Source organism: Mastigoproctus giganteus, chromosome 1, assembly GCF_048544385.1.
Source record: "Mastigoproctus giganteus isolate SK-2022 chromosome 1, ASM4854438v1, whole genome shotgun sequence".
NCBI classification, from domain to species: Eukaryota; Metazoa; Arthropoda; class Arachnida; order Uropygi; family Thelyphonidae; genus Mastigoproctus; species Mastigoproctus giganteus.
The window spans coordinates 236,743,901-236,771,898 of NC_143575.1; the positions used below are offsets into that span (position 1 = coordinate 236,743,901).

Below are 27,998 nucleotides of genomic sequence, written 5' to 3' on the forward strand. Positions count from 1 at the left end.
AAATAATGGAGTCACTGGTTAAAGAGGTGATACAAGATCACATAGACAGTACTGCAGTAATAGTTCAGACACAGGGAAATTCTTGTGTGACCAATTTGATTGGATGATACAATGTGGTCACAAAGGAACTGGATGCAAAAAATAATTTTGATATCATATATAGTGGATTCCGGTTATTTGGGCAACCGGTTAATTGGGGCAGCCGTTTATTTGGGGCAAATCTGAAAAAAACAGAACCCAATCAAGAAAATAGCCAGGGTTTGCTTCGCTTAATTGGGACAACATGCTGTTTAATCGGGGCAGGAGACGGCAGCACTGAAGATTACCCTACGATTGTCTGACTGTACCACGTGGTTCGGTCAGATTTCTGAAGGTCACAACCATAAAACAGTAAAAACAATTAGCAGTCACTTGTTTATTAGGCTTTTCTGTTAGTACAATCTATGATAAACGGATAGTAAACTCAATCTTATTGAATTTGTGATAATACTGACAGCTGGAATTCTGTGTGTTATTATGGTGAAATGTGTTTACACTTCCCTGGAATCTTCAATCATATAAAAAAATAAATTTTCCGAATCTTCTCTTCATTCCTATTTTTAAAGCTTCGTAACTTGTTACTCCGTTCTCACTTACACGTATCGTGTTACTTGCAGTTTGTGTGTGCCGTGTTCTTTGTTATTGATTGCTTATCTTTTTTCCGGTTTTAATTTTTAACCCCCCACTGTTCAATGTCAGTGAACAGAAATGTCAACTAGTTAGTATGTACATATTACAGTACGTATTAATTCTTCTGATTTTCATGTATCATTTATTTTTTTAATTGGTAAGGTAATAAAGGGTAAATTTGTGCTTAATATATCTTTACTTTTATATAGACTGTGGATAATATTCCTCCTATCTTCACTAATTAGAATCGCTGTTTGATAGAATTAAAATTCAATTCACAAACATGATCACAATGACCAGTGCTTACTACACATCGTATAGTGAACGGTACTTTACTATGGTGACTCCATCGTAACGTGATTTGAAACCCATAAGAAACATACCAACTTTGTATTGCTACACTCAGGGAGGTGGAGAATGAAAAAGACCTGAGGGTAATTGTGCAATCAGATATGAAGCTCTCTGACAGTGCAGACCGACTGCCAGAGCAGGTCATGGAGTTTTGTCAATGATATATAGGAATTTTGCTAGCAGAGACAAGGAGGTGATTATCCCTTTGTATAAGGAAATGGTCAGGCCATACCTTGAGTATTGCATACAGGTCTGGAGGCCTCATTTTAGGAAGGATGTAGAATTTCTGGAATGAGTAGAGAAGGGCAACAAGATTGGTGAGAGGAACAAAGGGGTGCACTTATGAAGAAAGGCTTAAATTCTGCAAGTTGCAGCATCTGGAGACTAGGCACCTGTAAGACAATCTGATTGAGGTGTATAAGGCCTTGAATGGTTTGAGCAGGCTCAATGCTGATGGGATACTTCTGCTTGCTCAGATTAAGAACCTAAGAGAGCATAGATTCAAATTGAGGAAAGACTGTTGTGGGATAGATGCATGCGAGTTTGCCTTTAGCCAACGGGTAGTTGATTGCTGGAATAGACTTCCATGTGTTGTTGTTGTGGAATTTAATAGTTTAAATAAATTTAAGGCTGAATTAGACAAACATTTGGATTGACCGGATGGGTGAAATGGTTTTTTTTTTCCCTGATGCTGTATACGCTTGCTTTCTTGCATCCTATGCCTCAACTAATGCTAAAATTTCTCTAGATGATGCAAGTATTTAGATCATTTGCATAAGTATTGGCACTGGAAATGGCTTGAGGGCTTAAGAATTTCTTCAGACCATGACTCCATTAATACAGATCAGATAGGGGAATCTGTATTTATTCATTTATTCCATCTTTGAGACTGTGATCCTTGAATGGGATGAACAGTTCCACTTGGCAAGCACCTGAACAATTTCTGGTCTCTACGTACACATGGAGGATAATTTCCATGTTCCTCCAGTAACACATACTGAGAGCTGTGATCCTGGTATTATCTAAGGATATACTTTGGCTTTCAAGTGACACTGTTGACAAAGAAGGTGATCACCTTTGGAAGGTTTTTTTTTTTACTTTTTACTGTGTAATATTTATATCTTTTTAATTTTATTTTATCTATTTATTATTTTTATTGCTTTTAACTCCATAGTTTTATCAGTTGAGTCTCTATTTATATCAAATATACAGTTTTTTATTGTGTTTGATATTATTTTCTTTTATTAAAGTCTTTGTTATATGTAGATTGGCATATTTACTGTAGTTCATATGAGTCATCCCCTCCATGGCCTATTTGAAGAATAATTAGATAAAGGTACTTTTCTGCACTCCTTTACTAATTTGCTGCATAGGGCAAGTGCAGCTGGTTATTAAGGGTAATTTTACTAATATAATTCTCACTATATATATATAAACAGATGTTTTCCTTCTATACACTGCTCACTTGCTAATTTAAACCGGATATGTTATTCATCATTTGGGGTGAATAATCTAGGTTTAAAGACAGAAAAATATAATGCTGAGAAGTATCTTAAAAGTTGGGTTTTAAAATATACTGCCATAAGGGCAACATCAAGACCAAAAGGTTTGGGTTTGAAACAGTCATCAAAATAGGGAAAGGTGTTAAGTAATTGAGTATAGGGTGAATTTATTTACTCAACTTACAAAGGTGTAATTGAATTGTGATTTGTATCCAATAAATTTTTAATCTGATGCTCTAGATTTACACAGAGTTAAGTGACCTTAACTTAAGACAATTTTAAGTAATAAATGTTTAAATTTGAGAAATGGCTGTTGTCTAGTTTTTTTTTTACATGAAAACCACAAAAAAAAGCAAAGGTATTGGAACCTATAATAAGGTTGAGAAGGCAGAAGATACTCCTTGATATTAGATTTGAATTTCTGTAGATGTTGAAGGAAAGTTGTTCCATGAAACAGAAGTTAAAAAGTTAGAGGAAGAAGAAAAGTTGGTTTTAATGAGTTTGAAATTGGATGGTAAATAGATGCCTGACTGGTTGTGGCATGGGTTTGGACTGGTTTGAAAGAGAGTGAAGAAAGTACAGAACCCAATTCAGAAGAGCAATGCTCGTGGAAGTATCTATAGAAAAGGCATGCAGCAGAAACAGAACAGCTATGAGACAGTGTGCAGAGACTTTCTATAAGGATCTACCTGACTGCCCTCTGTTGAATGGAGTCTAAAAGTGTGAGGGAGGTTTTGGGGCACCACCCCCAGATGTGGGAATTCCATGGTAGAGCAGATTTGAGATTTGTAGAGAGTAGTTTTTTAGAAGTAAATCTTTTTTTTGAATACAGAGGAAGTAATATTTTTATGTGCTTATGCTAAGATAGATTACAAGTCAGGGTAATCCCTAATAGAAATATGTAATCTTGTCTAGAAATTTGAGTGTCATTGAAGATAAGCACAGGAATAGCAGACTCCTTTTTGATAGATGTAAGGCAGGACTGAGTTATAGAAGCATGTCATTAAATAAGTTACCTTTGCTGCATTGGAGAATTATATAAAGGTCACCACTTAAGAAGCCGACCGGGCTAGCCGAGTGGGTAAAGTACCTGCCCGGCAACCCAAAGGTCGCGGGTTCGATTCCTGCCTCGGGCTTGGATCAAAGTATTGCAAAAACCTTGGGAGGTGCAATATGGCCACGAAAGCCGATGCGCCAACAACTACCAAATCAAAAAAAAAAAAAAAAAAAACCACTTAAGAAATTGATGATGAATATTTCGGAAGTGGAAGCTGTTCATGTAGGGCAGGGTTTCATTAAGAAGGTAATGTGCTAGTCTCAGCAATCTATGAATGGAATTTTCAGTCAGTGGAAGAAGTTCATTAATATACAAGAGGAAACGAGTGGGAGAAAGAACTGAACTTTGGAGAACACCAGCATTAGTGGAGAAGTTAGAAGCCAGAGAGAAAACTAGATACACATTTCAATAAATAGTCTGCAGAAGGTACTTGTTGGAAGCTTGTTTATATCACCTTTATTCTAAACATGAGCAAAAGCCTTAGACCTGTAAAGAGTAATGGCTTGAGTTTCACAAAACTTTTCCTTTGAGTTTCTTCATAGATGGGTAACAAAATCCAACATATCATCAGCGGATTGATACTGATGAAATCCATATTGGTGATCATTGATCAGATGAAAGGTTTAGAGATAGGGTTCGAGCCCATGACCACCAAATACGGAGGATGCTGAAAGGTCAGGAAATGACCACCACATATAAACGGAGCAATATGGCCTTAGTTGCTAATGCTCCTAAAAACCAAATAACAACAACATTCTCTCTACTCGTTCCAACAGCTCTACATCCTTTTTAAAATGAGGCCTCTAGACCTGTATACAGTACTGAAGGTGTGGCCTGACTATTGCCTTATACAAGGGAATAATCACCTCCTTATCCCTGCTAGAAAAATTCCTGTATATCATTGACAAGACACCATGAGCTACTCTTGCAGACCGTCTGCACTGCTCAGAAAACTGCATATCTGCCTGCACAATTACCTCAGGTCCTTTTCATTCTCTACCGCTGTCAGTGTAGTACCACACAGTTGATACATTACTCTGGGGTTACTGCTTCCTATATGTAGTACTTTACATTTCTCAGTGTTAAACTTCATTTGCCACATCTCAGCCCATCTGCTCCACTTTTCTAGATCCTGTTGCAGCAGCATACTGTCATTAGTGTCATTAACAAACCTGCCAACCTTCGTATCGTCTGAAAACATGGACATTAAGCCTGATATACCATCATCAATATCATTTATAAATACAGAAAACAACAATGGACCCAACACAACCCTAAGGGACTAACAACATTAGTCCACAAAGAGCAGTGTCCATTGATTACCACTCTGTCTTCTCCCATCCCTTTATCCATAGCAGGAAATTTGCCTCCAATGCCACACTACTTCAATTTGTGCAGCAGTCTTCCATGTGCAACAGTATCAAAACCCTTCTCCAAAATCCAAGTACATAATATCAAAGTTATTCCCTGCATCCAGTTCTTTTGTGACTGCATCATAGTATCCAATCAAATTGGTCAGGCAAGACTTCCCCTTAACAAAACGGTGCTGTGTCCCACCTATAACTGAAGTCTTGTCTAGATGATCCTCCAATGCTTTTTTAACCAGTGCCTCCATTAATTTTCCTTGAACAGAAGTTAAACTAACAGGTCTGTAATTACTTGTGTTGCCATTTGATCCTCCTTTGTGAATTGGGGTCACATTTGCACATCGCCAGTCCATGGGTACCTCCCCGGAGTCCAGGGAAGCTCTCATAATTATGGCTAAGAGTTTGCTTACCCCCTTTGCCACCTCCTTTAATATAACTGGATAGATTCCATACAAAATAGCTGCCTTTCTTATGTTTATCTTCAACAATTTCTCTTCCACTTTACTCTCAGTTATTAAAAGATTATCTAGCTTACTGCCAGAGTTTAATAGACCTCTGGCATTCCCCTCCCTGAAGAACTCCTCATGTGTGAATGTAGATGCAAAATATTCATTTAGTTTGTTAACTACTGAGCAGGATCATCAACAGTTGAACCATCGATATCAAGTGGACCAATCTGATTCATCCCCTTCCTTTTAGAGTTTACATAAATAAAGAACTCTTCGTTGTTTTTCTTTGCATCCTTTGCCAAAGATTTCTCGTAATCTGCCTTTGCCTGCCTAACCTCCTTTGTGACTTGGTTACAGACCAGCTTATATCTATGATAGGCTTCTGTGTCGCCTGTTATTTTATATAGGCCTAAACCTTGAACGATATTTCTTAGTTGGTATGAAAAACCTAGTAGCTTCCAAGATTAATTCTCTGAATGCTTCCCATTTTGAATTTGCTGTTGGTAACATTATCAGTTGGTCCCACTGTATAGAATTTAAGTACTGTCTTAGACCACCGTAGTCACCTTTGCGAAAGCAAAAAACCCTCCTTTACCCTTGATGGTAGTTACCTCTTTGAGTAAATCCCACTTCAGTGCACTGTGATCACTGCCAACTGGTGGTTCCTGTATCTGCAGATTCTTAATGCATGAAGAATACAGGTGCCTACGTAGCCAGGTGGGAAGGAGCAGCAGTGCATAGCACACGCTTCTTGATTAGACCGGGGTTCGAGCCCATCACCACCAAATGCGGAGGATGCGAAAAGGTCAGTGAATGACCACCGCATATCCCCGGAGCAATATGGCATTATTATTATTATTATTATTAGCCATATATTGCAAGGAAGCCTGAGGCTTATGCTGCACCAGGAAAAAAAAAAGTTCCAGAGTTACCCTGAGAGAGAGTCAAAAGTAGAAGGGAATCACAAAGAAAGAGAAGAATGATGATATTCAGCTCAGGACCCTGGGTGTGCCAAGCCCATACTCACCAGATGTGAGCCCCCGGGGTTAAGTTGCTAATGCTTCCAAAAAACAACAACAGCATTAGCAACAGCATGAAAAATCACTACTAATAATCAGATCAAGAGTATTACTCCCTCTAGTTGCCTCCTGAATATGCCTCTGTAGAAAACAATCATCCAATAAATCCAAAAAAGCCTTGCTAGTGTGTGAGTGACCAACCCACAAATTTCAGTCAATCTATGGGAAATTAAAATCCCCATTATAAGACACTCTGATTTACTGTCCCACTCTATTTGTGGGACAGTAAATATTAAAAAATATTAACTGCACAATTGCTCATTATACTCATCAGGCCTATATCACACACCTGCTCTCATTTTCCTTTTCCAGTGATTTTGTCACACCAAACAGACATTTCATTGTCTGTTTGGTGTGACATCACACCAAATTACATCACACCAAACATTGCATTGTCCATCAACATCAATTGGATGCACTTCCTTAGATTTTGCATTTCTTAACTAACATCATAACCCTTCCTCCCTTCATGCTCTGTCTATCCTTTCTGTACTCATTGTACTCCCCAAATTCCAATTCTGCACTGCTTATGTCTGTGTGACTCCACGTCTCTGATATCCCAACAATATCTGCCTTTGATGTCTTGACTAGCACTTCAAGCTCATTGAATTTATTAACTATACTCCTAGTATTGGTTTACATGCAAGTATACATGCACCTGTTTGTATTCTTAGTTACCCAAACACAGCCCATGTATTTAATTGTTCCACTATGATTCCCAGCAGTCCTGGAAATCCCCATTTACTTGCTTTCCAGGCTGCTGCTCAATTGCATTTCAATAGAAGCAGTGCAAGAATTACTTTCACATCTGCCAGTGGCTACTATTAATCTATTAGTCCGTGTATCCCCCCCAAGCTAGCAGTTTTCCGATGCACCTAACTCTGCCTCGATAGCATCAGCAAATATTCCTGCACCCTTTATATTTAAGAGTATCTCATCCCTGTAGAAGCAGCCTCTCCTGTTAACAAGCACAGACCAGGCTGAGAAAAATTCTACCCCTTGAGCCCTGCACAATCTTTCCAGGACCAAATTGATCGACAAGGCTTTCATCATATCCTCCCTCCTATCGTGTCTGGGCAGAATTGCAGACAATTTCAAAATCAACCCTAACGTGGGGCTTTTTTCAGCATTGCCTTGTACTTGTTAAGTAATTCAGCGGGTCTTCTACTCTTAATATCATTAGTGCCAACGTGTACAACAATATCACCTTTTGTGCCCTTAAAAGATGATATCTGCTCTACAACATCATCAAACTTTGCCCCTGGCAGACATACCCTGGTCCTGTTCCATCTATCCTTTTTTGCACAATATGTTCTCCGTTTCCCTGACAATAGAGTTACCTACAGCAACTAGGTCCTTTTGGGACCAGCCCGTTCTGCCTTGGGGGCTGCCGCTGTGTTGCGTGATGTTCAAGTGCAAGCTCTGGCATTGATGTGGTCAGCTGAGAGTGTGTTTGGCCCCTCAATTTAAATCTTTTGAGTGCATCCACCCTGTCCTTCAAGCTCTCAATAAGCCCATAACAATGCTGAGTTGGCACCTGATTTCCTGACACTCCTTGCATTGTGCACACACAAAGACATTCCCCCTGGTAATATCATGTCCCATTCCTGAGTGCTCCTCCACAAACATCAAACAAGCAGTGCATTTCAATAGACTGTAATTCAGAAGACAACTGCCCCCTTCAGTTCTCCTCTGAGCCACCGCACTTCCATTAGTTTGAGCCTTTTGCTTTGCTGCTGCTCTGGTCTGAGTCATGATTTCTGTTCAAGTTCAATAAAATTTCAATACAAAATATAACCCTAAACTTATATCCCAATGCAGTTATAATACTATATATATATATATATATATATATATATATGTATTTCAGTATCGAATATTATCTCCGAGTTACATTATATGACCTTCTTATTCCCTGTCAACTTATATGTATTGATTTATGATGTTATGTTTGTAAAAACCAGGTCGCTATATTTATTTTGTTAAAAAAGTATAATTCAATTGACAATGAAATTTAATAAGATCAATAAATTTTACTGATTAATTGATACTACTCTACTCGCTATCTAGTTTTCCATTAAAGCTTATGCTATCTAGTTGTATCGTATAACAATGGCGGCAAGTTACAAACGTTTAATTTATGGACACGAGGTATTATTTACTTTCCAAATTGCGCTATCTAAATTCAAAATAAACCACGGAGCTTGACTAGATCTATAAGCTTCTTATAGAAAATAATTTAATCTAACAATTAAGTCAATAAAGCGGCTAAATATAATTAAAAACTTTGCCTTTACAGGAGCTGCAAAACTTGTCCAACACGTGGATTTGATACCCTTACCGATACTAAGTAATATCCTACAAAATCTCTATCTAAATTCAAATTAAACTGAAGTGTTGTTGCTAGGAATATAAAGCAACTCTAAAAAATAAATTAATATGCCAATTTAAGTCAATAAAAAAGCAAAAACTTTTCTATTAGAACTGGAGCCGTAAAAACATCGCCTGTTCACATGTTCTCTCGCACCCACTCCTGTTCTCTGCTAGCAAAATCCCTATATATCATTGACAAAATTTCCATGACCTGCTCTGGCAGCCCTTCTGCTCTGCTCAGCGATCTTCATAACGACTGCACAATTACCCCCAGGTCTTTTTCATTATCCACCTCCCTGAGTGTAGTACCACACAGTTGGTATGTTTCTCTTGAGTTACTGCTGCCCATAAACAGTACTTTGCATATGTCAATATTAAACTTCAGTTGCCACTTCTCAGCCCATGTACCTAACTTTTCTACATCCTGTTGCAGTAGCATACTGTCTTTACTATCATTTGTCCTTTACTATCACAGTGCCAGATGACACACGTATTGAAAATTCCATGCCAACCTTTGTATCATTTGAAAACTTGTACATTAAGTCTGATAGCAAAGACAGTATGCTACTGCAACAAAGCAGAATGGAGGGAACGCTGTTAAAGCAGTAAACACCTATTCAGTCCCAGTGCTAACATACTCTTTTAGTATCATATAACAGACCAACAATTATGAGATTTACTAGGATAATGATAACCAAGAGATGCCAACACCACCCAAAGTCAGCCTTGGAGAGACTGAGCATAGCCTGGAACGAAGGATGGAGGGGTTTCATAGACCTCTTGAACAACAGAAGGTGATTATCAACCTGAGTGATTACTTCCATGAAAACACAGCGCCAGTTCTACCAAGTTTGAGAACGAGGGTAGCCTGTGCGAACATACATTTTTGCCGCTCCTGGAACAGAGAAGTTTTTTTCTGATTTATTAACTTAAATTGGCATATTAACTTATTTTGTGGAGTAGTTTTATATTCTTATTTACGATACTTAGATTAAAGTAACTTAGATAGAGATTTTGTAGGTATTACTTAGTATCGGAAAGGGTATCAAATCCATGTGTTTATCGTTCGTAAATAGCCGCCATTGTAACGCGATACAAAATATCTCGAACTAGATTGTTTGTATGTTATTTGGTTTTTAGAAGCATTAGCAACTAAGGCCATATTGCTCCGGGATATGCGGTAGTCAATCCCTGACCTTTCCACATCCTCCGTATTTGGTGGTGATGGGCTCGAACCCTGGTCTAATCAAGAAGCATATGCTACGCACTGCTGCTCCTTCCCACCTGGCTACGGAGGCGCCTCGAACTAGATAGCATAAGCTTAATATAGTATAGTATAGTACATAATATTGTAAATTAATCAGATAATTAATCTTGTTGAACTTCATTGTCAATTAAATTGTACTTTTCACTATACATATAACGACTTGGGTTACGTAATATAAATAATTAGTAAAAAATAAATAATTAATACTTAACTTGATACGGAAGTTATATAAAGGGATTTCGTAGATAACACTCGATACTGAAACATAAATATAGCATTATAACTGTGTTGAGATATAAGTTTAGAGTTTTTAATTTTGTAGTGAAATTAAAATTTTAATGAAATTAAATCGAAATCATGACTCTGACCAGAGCAGCAAAGCAAAAGGCTCAAGCAAATGGGAGTGCTGTGGCTCAGGGGAGAACTGATGGGGGCAGTTGCCCTCTGAATCACAGCCTATTAAAATGCAGTACTTGCTTGATGTTTGTGGAGCAGTCAGGTGCGGGACATGATACTGCGATAGGGGATGATGTCTTTGTGTGTGCGCGATGCAAGGAGTATAAGGAAATCAGGCGACAACTCAGCATTGTTATGGGCCTATATGAGAGCTTGAAGGACAGGGTGGATGCCCTCGAAGGATTAAAAGTGATGGCCCATCAAGCTCTCAGCTGCCCACACCAATGCCAGAGCTTGCACTTGGTCATCACGCAACACAGCAGCAGCCCCCAAGGCAGAATGCGCTGGTCCCAAAGGAACTAGTAGTTGTTGGTGACTCTATTGTCAGGGAAACGGGAAACATGCTTTGTAAAAAGGATAGGTGGAACAGGACCAGGGTATGTCTGCCAGGGGCAAAGGTTGATGACGTTTTAGAGCGGATATCACTTTTTAAGGGCACAAAAGGTGATATAGTTGTACATGTTGGTGGCACTAATGATATTAAGAGTAGGAGACCGGCGGAATTACTTAACAAGTACAGGTTACTGTTGAAAAAAAAGCCGTGAATTAGGGTTGAATTTGAAAGTGTCTGCAATTCTGCCCAGACACGATAGGAGGGAGTATATGATGAGAGCCCTGTCGATCAATTCGGCCCTGGAGGGATTGTGCAAGGCTCAAGGGGTAGAATTTTTTTCAGCCTGGTCTGTACTTGTTAACAGGAGAGACTGCTTCTACAGGGATGGGATACACTTAAATAGATAGGGTGCAAGAATGTTTGCTGATGCTATCAAGGCAGTGTTAGGTGGGTCAGAAAACTGCTAGATTGGGGGGAATACAAGGACTAATAGATTAACAGTAGCCACTGGCAGAGGTGAAAGTGATTCTTGCACTGCTTCTATTGGAAGGAGCCGCAGCCAGGAAAATAGGATGCAGGATATTTCAGAGACTGTTGGGAATCATTGGGGTACAAATAAACACATAGGTTGTGTTAGGGTAGCTAAGAAAAAGAACAGGTGCATGCATACTTGCGTGTACACCAGTGCTAGGAGTTTAGTAGATAAATTTGATGAATTTGAGGTATTGCTCAAAACATCAAAGGCAGATATTGTGGGGATTTCAGAGACGTGGTGTCACACAGATATAAGGAATGCAAAACTGGAATTTGGGGAGTACAATGTCTACAGAAAGGATAGACAGGGTAGGAAGGCAGGAGGGGTTATGCTATTAGTTAAGAAATACATAAAATCCAAGGAAGTGAAGCGATTCGACATTGCTGGACAGTGCAGTGTCGAGTCAGTTTGGTGTGACATAAGCATTGGGAGATCAAAATTGAGAGTAGGAGTGTGCTATAGGCCTAATGACTCTGATGAGTATAATAAGAAACTGTACGGGGAAATAGAGTGGGCCAGTAAATCAGAGAGTCTTATAATGGGGGATTTTAATTTCCCAGATATTGACTGGAAATTGGGGGCTAGTCACTCACACACTAGCAAGGCTTTTGTGGATTTATTGGATGATTGTTTTCTACATCAGCATGTTCGGGAGGCAACTAGAGGGAGTAATAATCTTGATTTTATTATCAGTAGTGATTCTTCATGCATTAAGAATCTGCAGGTAAATGAACCACTAGGTGGCAGTGATCACAGTGTGCTGAAGTGGGATTTACTCAAAGAGGTAACTACCATTAGGGGTAAAGGGAAGGGTTATTGCTTTTGTAAAGGCGACTACGATGGACTGAGACAGTATTTAAATTCTATACAGTGGGACCAACTGATGATGTTACCAACAGAAAATTCAAAATGGGAAGCATTCAAAGAACTTATCTTGGAAGCTACTAGGCTTTACATACCAACTAAGAAATATTGTTCCAGTTTAGGCCTAAGTGGATGTCAGATGAACTAATGAGACATATGGCAGAGAAGAAAAATATATGGGATACATACAAATTAACACGTGACACAGAAGCCTATGATAGATACAAGTTGATCTGTAACCAAGTTACAAAGGAGGTTAGGCAGGCGAAGGCAGATTACGAGAAATCTTTGGCAAGGGATGCAAAGAAAAACAGCAAAGAGTTCTTTACTTATGTAAACTCTAGAAGGAAGGGGATGAATCAGATTAGTCCACTTGATATCGAAGGGTCAGCTGTTGATGATCCTGCTCAGGTAGCTAACAAACTGAATGAATATTTTGCATCGACATTCACACATGAGGAGTTATTCAGCGAGGGGAATGCCAGAGGTGTATTCAAATCTGGCAGTAAGCTAGAGAATCTTGTAATAACTGAGAGTAAAGTGGAGGAGAAATGGTTGAAGATAAATACAAGAAAGGCACCTGGGGTGGATGGGATCTATCCAGTTATATTAAAGGAGGCAGCAAAGGAAGTAAGCAAACCCTTAGCCGCTTCCTTGGACTCAGAGGATGTACCCATGGACCGGAGATGTGCAAATGTGACCTCAATTCACAAAGGAGGATCAAAGGGCGACACAAGTAATTATAGGCATGTTAATTTAACTTCTGTTCCTGGAAAATTAATGGAAGCACTAGTTAAAGAAGCACTGCAGGATCATCTAGACAAAACTTCAGTTATAGCTCAGACACAGCATGGTTTTGTTAAGGGGAAGTCTTGCCTGACCAATTTGATTGGATGCTGGATGCAGGGAATAACTTTGATATTATATACTTGGATCTTAGATTGGCTTTTGATACTGTTGCACATGGAAGACTGCTGCACAAATTGGAGCACTGTGGCATTGGAGGCAAATTGCTGCTATGGATAAAGGGGTGGTTGAGGGGGAGAAGACAGAGAGTGGTAATCAATGGACACTGCTCATCGTGAACTAATGTTATTATTGGAGTCCCTCAGGGTTCAATATTGGGGCCATTATTGTTTTCTGTATTTATAAATGATATTGATGATGGTATATCAAGCTTAATGTCCAAGTTTGCAGACGATACGAAGGTTGGCAGGGTTGTCAAGGACACTACTGACACTGTGCTACTGCAACAGGGTCTGGAAAGGTTGAGCAGATGGGCTTTGAGGTGGCAAATGAAGTTTAACATTGACAAATGTAAAATACTACATATGGGAAACAGCATCCCCAGAGCAACATATCAACTCTGTGGTACCACACTGACAGTGGTAGAGAATGAAAGGGACCTTCAGGTGGTTGTGCAGGCAGATATGAAGTTTTCTGAGCAGTGCAGACGGGCTGCAAGAGTAGCTCATGGTGTATTGTCGATGATATACAGGAACATTTCTAGCAGGGATAAGGATGTGATTATTCCCTGGTATAAGGCAATGGTCAGACCACACGTATAGTACTGTATACAAGTCTGGAGGCCTCATTTCAAGAAGGATGTAGAGATGCTGGAACGAGTACAGAGAAGGGCAACAAGATTAGTGAATGGAACAAAGGGGTGCTCTTACGAAGAAAGGCTTAAGTTTTGCAAATTACAGTGTCTGGAGACTAGGCACCGGCGAAGTGATCTGATAGAGGTGTATAAAGCCTTGAATTGTTTGAGCATGCTCAATGCTGATGGGATTCTTCCTCTTGCTCAGAATAATAATGACCTGAGAGGGCATAAATTCAAATTGAGAAAGGACAAATGTGGGATAGACGTGAGGAAATTTGCCTTTAGCCAGTGGGTGGTTGGTTGGTGGAATAGACTTCCATCCCTTGTCGTGGAAGTTGATAGCCTAAATTAGTTTAAGGCTCAGCTGGACAGGTATTTTGAACGAACAGAGGGGTGAAGTGGAAGTGGTTATTTTTTATTTATTTATTTATTTTATTTATTTATTTTATTTTTTTTTGGCTGATGCTGCATAAGCTTGCTTTCTTGCATCAAATGCCTCTACTAATGCTAAGTCATAAGAAAGGTAGACAAACAGCACACACTGCTCAACCTCATGAAGGAGACTCTACTCATGAAGACAGAAGAAACAAAGACAGAAATATTATCAATAAGGCATTTCCTGACACACACTACAATGACCTTCAGCAAAACTACAGAGATAAGATGATTTGTGATGCATGGTTCATGTGTAGGAGGTCTCTTCCTCGAGACCAAAGGATTCATACTTGCCATCCAAGACCAGATGATCAACACTAGGAACTACAGAAAATACATTGCCGAGTACCCCACAGTGCCAGATGACACACGTATTGAAAATTCCATTTGGCTTCAGAAACAATCCAGCACATCACAGTGGGATGTAGGGTGATCACCCTACATCCCACTGTATATAGCTTATATAGCATCAGCGAAAAAAAAAAAAAAAAATTTCATTCACTCCCAACAGTTTGTCTTATTCAGCCTTGAATTTATTTAAGCTGTCAACTTCTACAATGACAGACGGAAGTTTGTTCCAGCAATCAACAAACTGCTGGCTAAGGGCAAATTTCCACACATCTATTCTGCAACTGTCTTTCCTCAATTTGAATTTATATCCTCTCAGGTGCAGAATCTGAGCAAGAGGAAGAATCCCATCAGCATCGAGCTTTCTGAAACCATTCAAGTCCTTGTACAGTTTATTCAGATCACCTCACAGGTGCCTAGTATCCAGATGCTGCAATTTGCAGAACTTAAGCTTTTCTTGGTAACAGCAATCCTTTGTTCCACGCACTAATTAGCATTAGCATTAGCATTAGTAGAGGCATATGATGCAAGAAAGCAAGCTTATTCAGCATCAGCCAAAAAAAAACAAAAAAAAAAAAAAAACCCACTCCCATTTCACCCCTCCGTTCGTTCGAAATACCTGTCCAGTTGAGCTTTAAATTTGTTTAGGCTATCAACTTCAACAACCAGTGATGGAAGTCGGTTCCACCAACCAACCACCCGCTGGCCAAAGGCAAATTTCCGCACATCTATCCGACATCCGTCCTTCCTCAATTTGAATTTATGCCCTCTGAGGTGATTATTCTGAGAAAGATGAAGAATCCCATTGGCATTGAGCATGCTCAAACCATTCAAAGCCTTATACACCTCTATCAGATCACCTCGCCGGTGCCTAGTCTCCAGACTCTGTAATTTGCAAAACTTAAGCCTTTCTTCGTAAGAGCAACTCTTTGTTCCATTTACTAATCTTGTTGCCCTTCTCTGTACCCGTTCCAGCAGCTCTACATCCTTCTTGAAATGAGGCCTCCAGACCTGTATACAGTACTCAAGATGTGGCCTTACCATTGCCTTATACAAGGGAATAATCACCTCCTTATCCCTGCTAGAAAAATTCCTCTTTATCATTGACAAGACACCATGAGCTACTCTTGCAGCTCGTCTGCACTGCTCAGAGAACTTCATATCTGCCTGCACAATTACCCCCAGGTCCTTTTCATTCTCCACCACTGTCAGTGTAGTACCGCAGAGTTGATACGTTGATCTGGGGTTACTGTTTCCCATATGCAGCACTTTACATTTGTCGATGTTAAACCTCATTTGCCACCTCTCAGCCCATCTGTTCAACCTGTCCAGATCCTGTTGCAGCAGCATAGCGTCAGTATTGTCCTTAACGACCCTGCCAACCTTTGTATCATCTGCAAACTTGGACATTAAACTTGATATCCCATCATCAATATCATTCATAAACACCGAAAACAACAACGGACCCAACACTGAACCTTGAGGAACTCCACTAATAACATTAGTCCACGTTGAGCAGTGTCCATTGATTACCACTCTCTGTCTTCTGCCACTCAACCATCCCCTTATCCATAGCAGCAATTTGCCTCCAATGCCACACTGCTCCAATTTGTGCAGCAGTCTTCCATGTGCAACAGTATCAAAAGCCTTTCTAAGATCCAAATATATAATATCAAAGTTATTCCCTGCATCCAGTTCTTTTGTGACTACATCATAGTATCCAATCAAATTGGTCAGGCAAGACCTGCCCTTAACAAAACCATGCTGCGTCTGAGCTATAACTGAATTCTTGTCTAGATGATCCTGCAGTGCTTCTTTAACCAGTGCCTCCATTAATTTACCTGGAACAGAAGTTAAACTAACAGGTCTATAATTACTTGTGTCAGCCTTTGAACCTCCTTTGTGAATTGGGGTCACATTTGCACATCTCCAGTCCATAGGTACCTCCCCTGAGTCCAAGGAAGCTCTCATAATTATGGCTAAGGGTTTGCTTACTTCCTTTGCTGCCTCCTTTAATATAACTGGATAGATCCCATCCACCCCAGGTGCCTTTTTTATGTTTATCCTCAACAATCTCTCCTCCACTTTCCTCTCAGTTATTACAAAATCATCCAGCTCACTGCCAATGTTTACTTTACCTACATCATTCTCCTTCCTGAATAACTCCTCATGCGTGAATGTAGATGCAAAATACTCGTTTAGATTGTTAGCCACCTGAGCAGGATCCTCAACTGTTGAACCATCAATATCCAGTGGACCAATCTGATTCATCCCTTTCCTTTTCGAGTTCAAGTATGTAAAGAACTCTTTTCTGTTTTTCTTTGCATCCTTTGCCAAGGATTTTTCATAGTCTGCCTTTGCCTGCCTAATCTCCTTTGTGACTTGGTTACAGACCAACTTATATCTATCATAGGCTTCCATGTCACCCATTAATTTGTATGTATCCCATGCATTTTTCTTCTCTGCCACATGTCTCATTAGTTCATCTGACAACCATTTAGGCCTAAACCTTGAACAATATTTCTTAGTTGGTATGTAAAGCCTGGTAGCCTCCAAGATTAGTTCCTTGAATGCTTCCCATTTTGAGTTTGCTGTTGGTAACATCATCAGTTGGTCCCACTGTATAGAATTTAAATACTGTCTCAGACCATCATAGTCGCCTTTACGAAAACAAAAACCCTTCCCTTTACCTCTGATGGTAGTTACCTCCTTGAGTAAATCCCACTTCAACACACTGTGATCACTGCCACCTAGTGGTTCATTTATCTGCAGGTTCTTAATGCATGAAGAATCACTACTGATAATCAGATCAAGAGTATTGCTCCCTCTTGTTGCCTCACGAACATGCTGATGTAGAAAACAATCATCCAATAAATCCACAAAAGCCTTGCTAGTGTGCGAGTGACCAACCCACAAATTCCAGTCAATATCTGGGAAATTAAAATCCCCCATTATAAGACTCTCTGATTTACTGGCCCACTCTATTTCCCTGTACAATATCTTATTATACTCATCAGAGTCATTAGGCCTATAGCACACTCCTACTCTCAATTTTGATTTCCCTATGCTTATGTCACACCAAACTGACTCGACGCTGCCCTGTCCATCGATGTCGACTGGCTTCACTTCCTTGGACTTTATGTGTTTCTTAATTAATAGCATGACCCCTCCTCCCCTCCTGTCCTGTCTATCCTTTCTATACACATTGTATTCCCCAAATTCCAGTTCCGCATTACTTATATCTGTGTGACACCACGTCTCTGATATCCCAACAATATCTGCCTTTGATGTTTTGAGCAATACCTCAAATTCATCAAATTTATTTACCAAACTCCTAGCATTGGTGTACACGCAGGTATACATGCACCTGTTTCTATTCTTAGCTACCCTAACACAACCCATGTGTTTACTTGTACCGCAATGACTACCAGCAGTCTCTGAAATATCCTGCATCCTGTTTTTCAGACTTCTGCTCATTTCAATAGAAGCAGTGCAAGAATCACTTCCACCTCTGCCACTGGCTACTGTTAATCTATTAGTCCTTGTATCCCCCCCAACTAGCAGTTTTCCGACCCACCTAACACTGCCTCGACAGCATCAGCATCAGCTAATCTCATTGCCCTTCTCTGTACTGATTCCAGCAGCTCTACATTTTTCCTAAAATTTGGCCTCCAGACCTGTATGCAGTACTGAAGGTGTGGCCTAACCATTACCTTATACAAGGGGATAATCTCCTCCTTATCCCTGTTAGCAAAATTCCTATATATCATTGACAAAATACCATGAGCTACTTGCAGCCTGTCTGCATTGCTCAGAAAACTTCATATCTGGCTGCACAATTACCCCCATGTCTTTCTCATTCTCCACTACCCTGAATGTACTACTGCACCAAATTTCCATGTTACTCTGGAGTTACTTCATATGGGTTGACCAGGATATGGACATGACTGGGTTGACCAGGATATGGACATGACTGGGTTGCTAGGATAAAACATCAGAAGCTACTGCAAAATACCAATTGATTGAAGAAAGTGTACCATGTTATAAGTTCAAACCTAGGCTGTAGAGAGCTCTACTCACAAACTATACTGGTACTGTGCCACAATAACGGACAAGACATAATCCTCTTTGACAAGAAGGAAATGGCTAACTACCGGATTATCTACAAGCCTCTGGAAAACCTACAAGAAAAAGATCAAGAAATACCCAGTCCTAAGACAGGAAGCCAAAGAAATGTAGCATATAGAATGAGTGATGACTATTGTGATCACAGTGTCAACCACTGGCATTGTGCCAAAGAGCCTCCATGAGAACCTAGCAGCAATAGGCTTCCCAGAGAACACTTATGTGGAACTCTAGAAAGCTGCTTTCTTGAACATCTGTAGGATAGTCACGGAGTTCCTAGGCCAATAATGATAATAGTAACTAGACACAACCAACCATCCCCATGTACTTGGTGCCAGTATCTGTCACAGGATGGGGAAAAAATCTCACAAGGAGAAAATGTCATAATACTCATTTCTAGAGCTCTTTCACTGTCATTGGAGGGAACAACTTTATCCCAACAGCAAAGACAGAAAATTGAATGCAATGTAAGTATTTTCTCTGAAAGTTTTCAGTATTTCCATCAAAATAATGTTCTGTTTCTATACTTGATTGAATCTAGCTCTTCAGTTGATATATTCTTAATGGATAGTACTGCCCATGTTATTCCAATGCCTGTCACTGTAATTGCATGCACAGAATTTGCAAAAGCACAGTGCTATTCTTTTCATTGATCTCTGTGTGTTTAATTACACTAGTTCAGATTTCCTCTTATATTTTTAAGCAAATATGTGACTTTCCACAGATTTGAGATACTTTCAGATGAAATTTTACAAGGAAAACCATAAAGTTAATTGATGTTTCTCCATTTTTTATTAATTATGAAACTGGTATAATGATATATTTCAGACTTACTGTTGTCTCATCCTAACTTCTGATTTATATTTTCAGTTACCACATTGGAAAGATCAAGATTTTAATCAACAGATAACTGTGAGTATGGTTGTATACTGGTTTAAATCTTCCCTATAAATTTTTGATGCAGTTTAAGAATACAGTGTAGTTATTGTCTTTTAAAAGAATTTTTTTATAGTAATATAAGATTTGAAAGACAATCTAGGTTACTTAACAGGTAATAAGTCTACTGGTGAATTAAAACTGAAATTTATTTCTAAAATAAGAATAAATTACATCTCTTATTTTTTAACCCCTACTCGGACTTGTCTTCTGGGAGAACAAAGTTATGGACACTTGATTACTGCATGAAACACCAATTGACATGGGCAACATTAAAGGCAGAAAAAAAAAAAAATTACACAATTTCCTGCCTCATTACCAGTATCATGTTATTTGTGTGTTTGAATTTCTTGAACATATGACTGGGGCATCTTTTCACACAGATTCAGATGTTGTTCTGCTTTTTGGCAAACTTGCACAAATTTTCTTTGAGGATGGGGTTAAAGGTATGCAGAAATGATGGCAGCAGTGCATCAATAAGGACGGAGACAATTCAACAGGATCATTCAACTGAGTTAAAGAAAAGTTAACAATTTCTATTATTGAAATAGTAACAATTTAAAAATTAACAGGAAATAGTGAAAGTAAGTGAAAATATTCTTTTCTGTAATAAAAATATATATTTTTTATTGTTTATTGTTGTACTTCTTATACAGTAAACCCTCTATAATCTGGAATAATTGGAGGAAGGGGTCATCCGGATTAAGTGATAATCCAGATTAGTGAAGCAAAAGATTGGCCTAAAAAAAAAAAAAAAAAAACTTAGAACACAAATAAATGGAAAATTTAATGATATAGGTAGAGTGAATGAAAATATATTTTTAAAAATCACTGTGGATCCTTTATTTATCTAAGTAATTAGAGCTCTTTAAATTCTATAAAAAGACAATACATTTATCCATCAATAGAAGTGTTTTGTCTTTTTATACATTTATGAGGGGGCACTAGCGTTGCAAGCCGATGTTTCCATCATTGCTGTGAATACCACTAAAGTTCAGCTTCTTCCAGCAACACTTCTTTTGGCTTTTTCTTAATGTCTGTGTATTTGACAGACTGATTTTATCATTCCCCACATCAAAAGTTAAAGGAAATGTCTTTATAGATTCTTTTTGTTTTTTAATATCTGGCACAGCTTGTTGGCCAATACCAAATTCTTCAGCAATTTTATTTCCAAGAACACCCTTTTCCAGTTGTTCTATTACTTTGAGCATGTTAAGAGTTAGTTAAAGTAACTTTGATAGTTAAAGTAAAATGTTTTCTTTTTATTTCACTTTTAATTCTTAGAACCCATAATTATATAAAATATGTTAACTTATGTACAGGGTGGCCATAATTAAAGTATCCCTATTCAGAGCTCTCTGTAGCTCTAAGTAATAAGTGAAATGCCACCAAAATTAGTAAGTAAACTATTCAAGGCATGGGAAGAAGTATCCTGTGAAAAAAAAAATATAGTTCTCAAATCTGCCAATAGGGGATAATATGGCACTGCACAAGAGGAAAGACATGAGAGAGTACAAACAAACAAACAAATAACTAAGACAAACCTTTATGAAATTACACATTTTTATTTGTGCTCTTTGCAAAAAAAATTAGAAAGAAACTGAACTTAAACTGCCAGAGGAAATGGTTTCAGAGCTCCAAACTCACTCACAGTTTACTCCTGATGGTCGATGATATCGCTGATGGTGGAGTTGGTTTTCGATGTGATTACCATTGTTCTGGACCAGAAATTGCATTCGATGCACATTGTGCTCGGCAGAATGCAACATCTCTGTGGTAATGTTCCACACATGCTGCGTTACGTTTTCCTTTAAAACAGCCAAGTTAGGGACACTTCCTCGATAGACACTGGCCTTGAGGTGACCTCACAGCCAAAAATCACACGGTGTAAGGTCAGGCGAATGTGGGGCCATGCAATGGGAAACAAATGACTAATGACTCTTTCTACAGTAAAGTGATGCCGGAGAAGCTGCTGTACTGGTCATGTGATATGAGAAGAAGCCCCATCTTGCATAAAATTGTCTCCTCCAGGCATCCTTTTTGCTGCAGTTGAGGAATAATGAAACTGCTCAGCATGTGATGATATCTTTGTGAACTGCTCAGCATGTGATGATATTTTTGTGCTATAACAGAACAGGTAGCTGCTTCACTGGGTGCAGTTCCTCAAAGTATAGCCCTAGGATGAAATTTGAAGTTGCACCACACCAGATGGTAATTTTTGGTGAGTGGAATGGGATTTGCTGAATAGCATGCAGTGCTTCTGAAGCCCATATTCGTCAGTTTTGAGTGTTGACAGTCCCATAGAGATAAAAATGGGCCTCATCTCCCCAAAGAATGTTCCATGGCCAGGCATCATCCACTTCCATTCTGGCCAAAACGTTAGAGCAAATGGCATTTGTTTTTTAGGATAGATTTAACAAAAAAATTTTTCAACAAATATTTGGCCTACAGATGGGCCTAGGCATTTCGGCTCCATTGTCTGAAATTTACCTAGCTGCCATTGAGAGAGCCAAATTCTACACCCCCCCCCCCGAATTAAAACTATACATGCGCTACTCCAACGACATTCTTGTCGGAAACAGATCCATCATTGATAACTTCTTTGTAAAACTCAACTCTATACACGACAGTTTTAAATTCACCCTTGAAATTGGACAAAACAATCAGATAAATTTCCTCAATCTCACTATCTATATAACAGGCACAAAATTAAATACGAAAATTTTCAGGAAAAATACAAACACCGGTAAATACCTACATTTTGCTTCTCATCACCCCCTAAACACTAAAAAAGCAGTTTTATATAACCAAATCCATAATGCACTGAAGTACAGCTCCTCACCAATCGACCTTTACAACGAAATCCAATATCTCACCGACAAATTTATATCCAGAGGTTACCCCCACCAACTTATTTTAAACACAATCTCCATTGCTAAAAATAAAATTAAACTTAACAATCCAACCAAATATTAACTATTAGCATTAGCATTAGCATTAGTAGAGGCATTTGATGCAAGAAAGCAAGCTTATGCAGCATCAGCCAAAAAAAAAAAAAAAAAAAAAAAAAAGTAACATAAATAAATAAAAATAACCACTTCCACTTCACCCCACTGTTCGTTCGAAATACCTATCCAGCTGAGCCTTAAACTTATTTAGGCTATCAACTTCCACGACAAGGGATGGAAGTCTGTTCCACCCACCAACCACCCGCTGGCTAAAGGCAAATTTCCGCACATCTATCCTACATCTGTCTTTCCTCAATTTGAATTTATGCCCTCTCAGGTGATTTTTCTGAGCTAGAGGAAGAATCCCATCAGCATTGAGCATGCTCAAACCATGCAAGGCTTTGTACACCTCTATCAGATCACCCCGCTGGTGCCTAGTTTCCAGACACTGTAATTTGCAAAACTTAAGCCTTTCTTCGTAAGAGAACCCCTTTGTCCCATTCACCAATCTAGTTGCCCTTCTCTGTACTCGTTCCAGCAGCTCTACATCCTTCCTGAAATGAGGCCTCCAGGCCTGTATACAGTACTCTAGGTGTGGCCTGACCATTGCCTTATACAAGGGAATAATCACCTCCTTATCCCTGCTAGAAAAATTCCTATATATCATTGACAATACACCATGAGCTACTCTTGCAGCTCGTCTGCACTGCTCAGAGAACTTCATATCTGCCTGCACCACCACCCCCAGGTCCCTTTCATTCTCTACCACTGTCAGTGTAGTACCACAGAGTTGATACGTTGCTCTGGGGTTGCTGTTTCCCATATGTAGTACTTTACATTTGTCAATGTTAAACTTCATTTGCCACCTCGAAGCCCATCTGCTCAACCTTTCCAAATCCTGTTGCAGCAGCATAGTGTCAGTAGTGTCCTTGACAACCCTGCCAACCTTCGTATCGTCTGCAAACTTGGACATTAAGCCTGATATACCATCATCAATATCATTTATAAATACAGAAAACAATAAAGGCCCCAATACTGAACCCTGAGGGACTCCACTAATAACATTAGTCCACGATGAGCAGTGTCCATTGATTACCACTCTCTGTCTTCTCCCCCTCAACCACCCCTTTATCCATAGCAGCAACTTGCCTCCAATGCCACACTGCTCCAATTTGTGCAGCAGTCTTCCATGTGCAACAGTATCAAAAGCCTTTCTAAGATCCAAGTATATAATATCAAAGTTATTCCCTGCATCCAGTTCTTTTGTGACTGCATCATAGTATCCAATCAAATTGGTCAGGCAAGACTTCCCCTTAACAAAACCATGCTGTGTCCTAGCTATAACTGAAGTCTTGTCTAGATGATCCTGCAGTGCTTCTTTCACCAGTGCCTCCATTAATTTTCCGGGAACAGAAGTTAAACTCACAGGTCTATAATTACTTGTGTCAGCCTTTGATCCCCCTTTGTGAATTGGGGTCACATTTGCACATCTCCAGTCAATGGGTACCTCCCCTGAGTCCAAGGAAGCTCTCATAATTATGGCTAAGGGTTTGCTTACCTCCTTTGCTGCCTCCTTTAATATAACTGGATAGATCCCATCCACCCCAGGTGCCTTTCTTGTGTTTATCTTCAACAATTTCTCCTCCACTTTGCTCTCAGTTATTACAAGATTCTCTAGCTTACTGCTAGAGTTGAATACACCTCTGGCATTCCCCTTGCTGAATAACTCCTCATGTGTGAATGTCGATGCAAAATATTCATTTAGTTTGTTAGCTACCCGAGCAGGGTCATCAACAGTTGACCCATCGATCTCAAGTGGACCAATCTGATTCATCCCCTTCCTTCTAGAGTTTACATAAGTAAAGAACTCTTTGCTGTTTTTCTTCGCATCCCTTGCCAAGGATCTCTCGTAATCTGCCTTCGCCTGCCTAACCTCCTTTGTAACTTGGTTACAGATCAACTTGTATCTATCATAGGCGTCCGTGTCACGTGTTAATTTGTATGTATCCCATGCATTTTTCTTCTCTGCCATATGCCTCATTAGTTCATCTGACAACCATTTAGGCCTAAACCTTGAACAATATTTCTTAGTTGGTATGTAAAGCCTAGTAGCTTCCACGATAAGTTCTTTGAATGCTTCCCATTTTGAATTTGCTGTTGGCAATATCATCAGTTGATCCCACTGTATAGAATTTAAATACTGTCTCAGTCCATTGTAGTCCCCTTTACGAAAGCAATACCCCTTCCCTTTACCCCTAATGGTAGTTACCTCTTTGAGTAACTCCCACTTCAGCACACTGTGATCACTGCCACCAAGTGGTTCATTTATCTGCAGATTCTTAATGCATGAAGAATCACTACTGATAATCAAATCAAGAGTATTACTCCCTCTAGTTGCCTCCCGAACATGCTGATGTAGAAAACAATCATCCAATAAATCCACAAAAGCCTTGCTACTGTGTGAGTGACCAGCCCCCAAATTCCAGTCAATATCTGGGAAATTAAAATCCCCCATTATAAGACTCTCTGATTTACTGGCACACTCTATTTCTCCGAACAGTTTCTTATTATACTCATCAGAGTCATTAGGCCTATAGCACACTCCTACTCTCAATTTTGATCTCCCAATGCTTATGTCACACCAAACTGACTCGACACTGCACTGTCCAGCGATGTCGACTGGCTTCACTTCCTTGGATTTTATGTGTTTTTTAACTAATAGCATAACCCCTCCTCCCTTCCTATCCTGTCTATCCTTTCTGTAGACATTGTACTCCCCAAATTCCAGTTCTGCATTTCTTATATCTGTGTGACACCACGTCTCTGAAATCCCCACAATATCTGCCTTTGATGTTTTGAGCAACACCTCAAATTCATCAAATTTATTTACTAAACTCCTAGCATTGGTGTACACACAAGTATACATGCACCTGTTCTTTTTCTTAGCTACCCTAACACAACCCATGTGTTTACTTGTACCCCAATGATTCCCAGCAGTCTCTGAAATATCCTGCATCTTATTTTCCAGGCTGCGGCTCATTCCAATAGAAGCAGTGCAAGAATCACTTTCACCTCTGCCAGTGGCTACTGTTAATCTATTAGTCCTTGTATCCCCCCAATCTAGCAGTTTTCCGACCCACCTAACATTGCCTCGATAGCATCAGCAAACACTGTTGCTGCCTAAGTTGTTGTTGCCTAAAACTATGTTGCCTAAGTAAGCCATCGCAGATTAATTCAAGGTGAGTACCGCTTTTTAAGCATTCGTTATCCTTTACTAGTCTATTAACATGGTGCTTGAAGATCTCTAAAACTTTGCATAGGTTACTTACTAATTTTGGTGGCATTCCGCTTATTACTTATTACTACAGAGAGCTCTGAATAGAGATAGTTTAATTATGGACACCCTATATATATATATATAGGGTACACAAAATAAGTACACAAATGAAGCAATATAAGCAGTAGCATCCATCCAACTCAGAGTCAATAACAATACTGAACAACATGCAAGACAATGTAATGTATGTTCTGTCTCTCTCTCTGCACAATCAATCAGCAAGCAGTGAGAGTTACTCATCTGCCTTCCTAAATCCTGTGTGTCTTTCAAAGTACTCAACTGTGAACAGAATTTTTCATATTTCTATCTGGATTAACTGTAATCGGATTAGTGAGGGTTTCTCTAAATAGGCCTACAAGGCTGGGATAATTCATGTTGATGATTAAACTTCACACCAGCTGGTAGATAAATAAATTTTCAATACTGTAACTAAAAACACTTTATTTACAATAAAATAAATATAGAATAGATGTATATTTACAATAAAAATAAAATAAATAACACTGATAAAATATACTAAAAACCTAGAAATTAAAAGCGATAAAATTTGCTGTAGCTTTCGGAGGCAGCAGTCTCCTTCCTCAGCAGCATATGTCTACTGTGCAGCATATCCTTAAATAGCAGATCCACGGCATATGTCACATGGTTCCACGGTTGGAATTTTCCATTTGCGCACCGGAAATGCCTCGGGAGCGCGCTAGCTGAAACCGTTCATCACGTTAAAGAATGATCGTTTCCAGGAGGGGGTGTAGATGTACACCCCTATCCCTATTAATAGTATTGCTAACTGCCCCAATACGTAAGCTCTCAAGCCATTTACGGTCCCAGAACCCCTGTGCATGATCTGTGATGACAGCATCCTCTGGGGAAATTTGGTGTTGTTTCTCCCAGAAAAGTTCTGCCACAGCAGACATCCCACAATTTGTGGACTTCATTGCATTTACATGCTCCCCCAGTTGGTCTTTCAGTCACCGCCTCAGCTCACCCACATAATACACCCCACAATCAAGGGGTAGCCTTTCGGGTCACAGCAGACCTCAAGAAGTGCGGTTACCCCCAGAGGGTGTTAGACAGAGTCATTAGAGGAGTAGAGTCCACCTGTAATGAGCAGTTCGCCACTGTGAGCACTGCGTACATTCCCTACTATCCGGGCCTTTCAGACCACATTGCACGAATAGTTCGGGGGTGTCAGATATGCTGTGTACAACTCCCAGTTCGGAGATTGCACACAGTGATATCTCAGGTTAAAGACCCCATATCCAAAGAAGCCAGCAGTGGGGTGGTGTATGAAATTAAATGCCCGGATTGTGGGGTGTGTTATGTGGGTGAGACGGGGCGGCAACTGTGTACGTCTACACCCCCTCCTGGAAACCGTCGTTCTTGGACGTGATGAACGGTTTCAAATAGTGCACTCCCGAGCCATTTCCGGTTCTGGTGCGCAAATGGAAAATTCTAACCGTGGAACCGTGTGACGTGGATCTGCTATTTAAGGATGTGACGTGTGCCGTGGATCTGCTATTTAAGGATGTGCCGCACAGTAGACATATGCTGCTGAGGAAGGAGACTGCTTCCTCCGAAAGCTACAGCAAATTTTATCGCTTTTAATTTCTAAGTTTTTAGTATATTTTATCAGTGTCATTTATTTTTATTTTTATTGTAAATATATATCTATTCTATATTTATTTTCTTGTAAATAAAATGTTTTTAGTTACAGTATTGAAAATTTATTTATCTACCAGCTGGTGTGAAGTTTAATCATCAACATAGTGAGGGTTTGCTGTAGTTGTTAACAAGAGAGACTGTTTTAAGGGGGTTGGGATACACTTAAGTAGGAGTACAAGAAAACATTTGTTGATAGCATCCATTTCAATGCAGTGTTAGGTAGGTCAGAAAACTGCTAGCCTGGGGAGGACATACAGACTAATAGATTAACAGCAACTGCAGGCAGAGGTGAAAGTGATTC

General features: G+C 39.5%; 1 protein-coding gene across 3 annotated transcripts in view; it reads left to right on the top strand.

The window, feature by feature from the left end:
• The window catches only part of LOC150091666 (terminal uridylyltransferase 4-like), a 604,054-nt gene that overhangs the window by 272,698 nt on the left and 303,358 nt on the right, over positions 1-27,998 (top strand). For all 3 annotated transcript variants that reach the window (XM_090376273.1, XM_090376276.1, XM_090376282.1), the window contains one exon: positions 19,685-19,726. In XM_090376273.1, the coding sequence (XP_090232399.1) occupies positions 19,685-19,726 (42 nt within the window). The remainder of the gene's footprint in view (positions 1-19,684; positions 19,727-27,998) is intronic.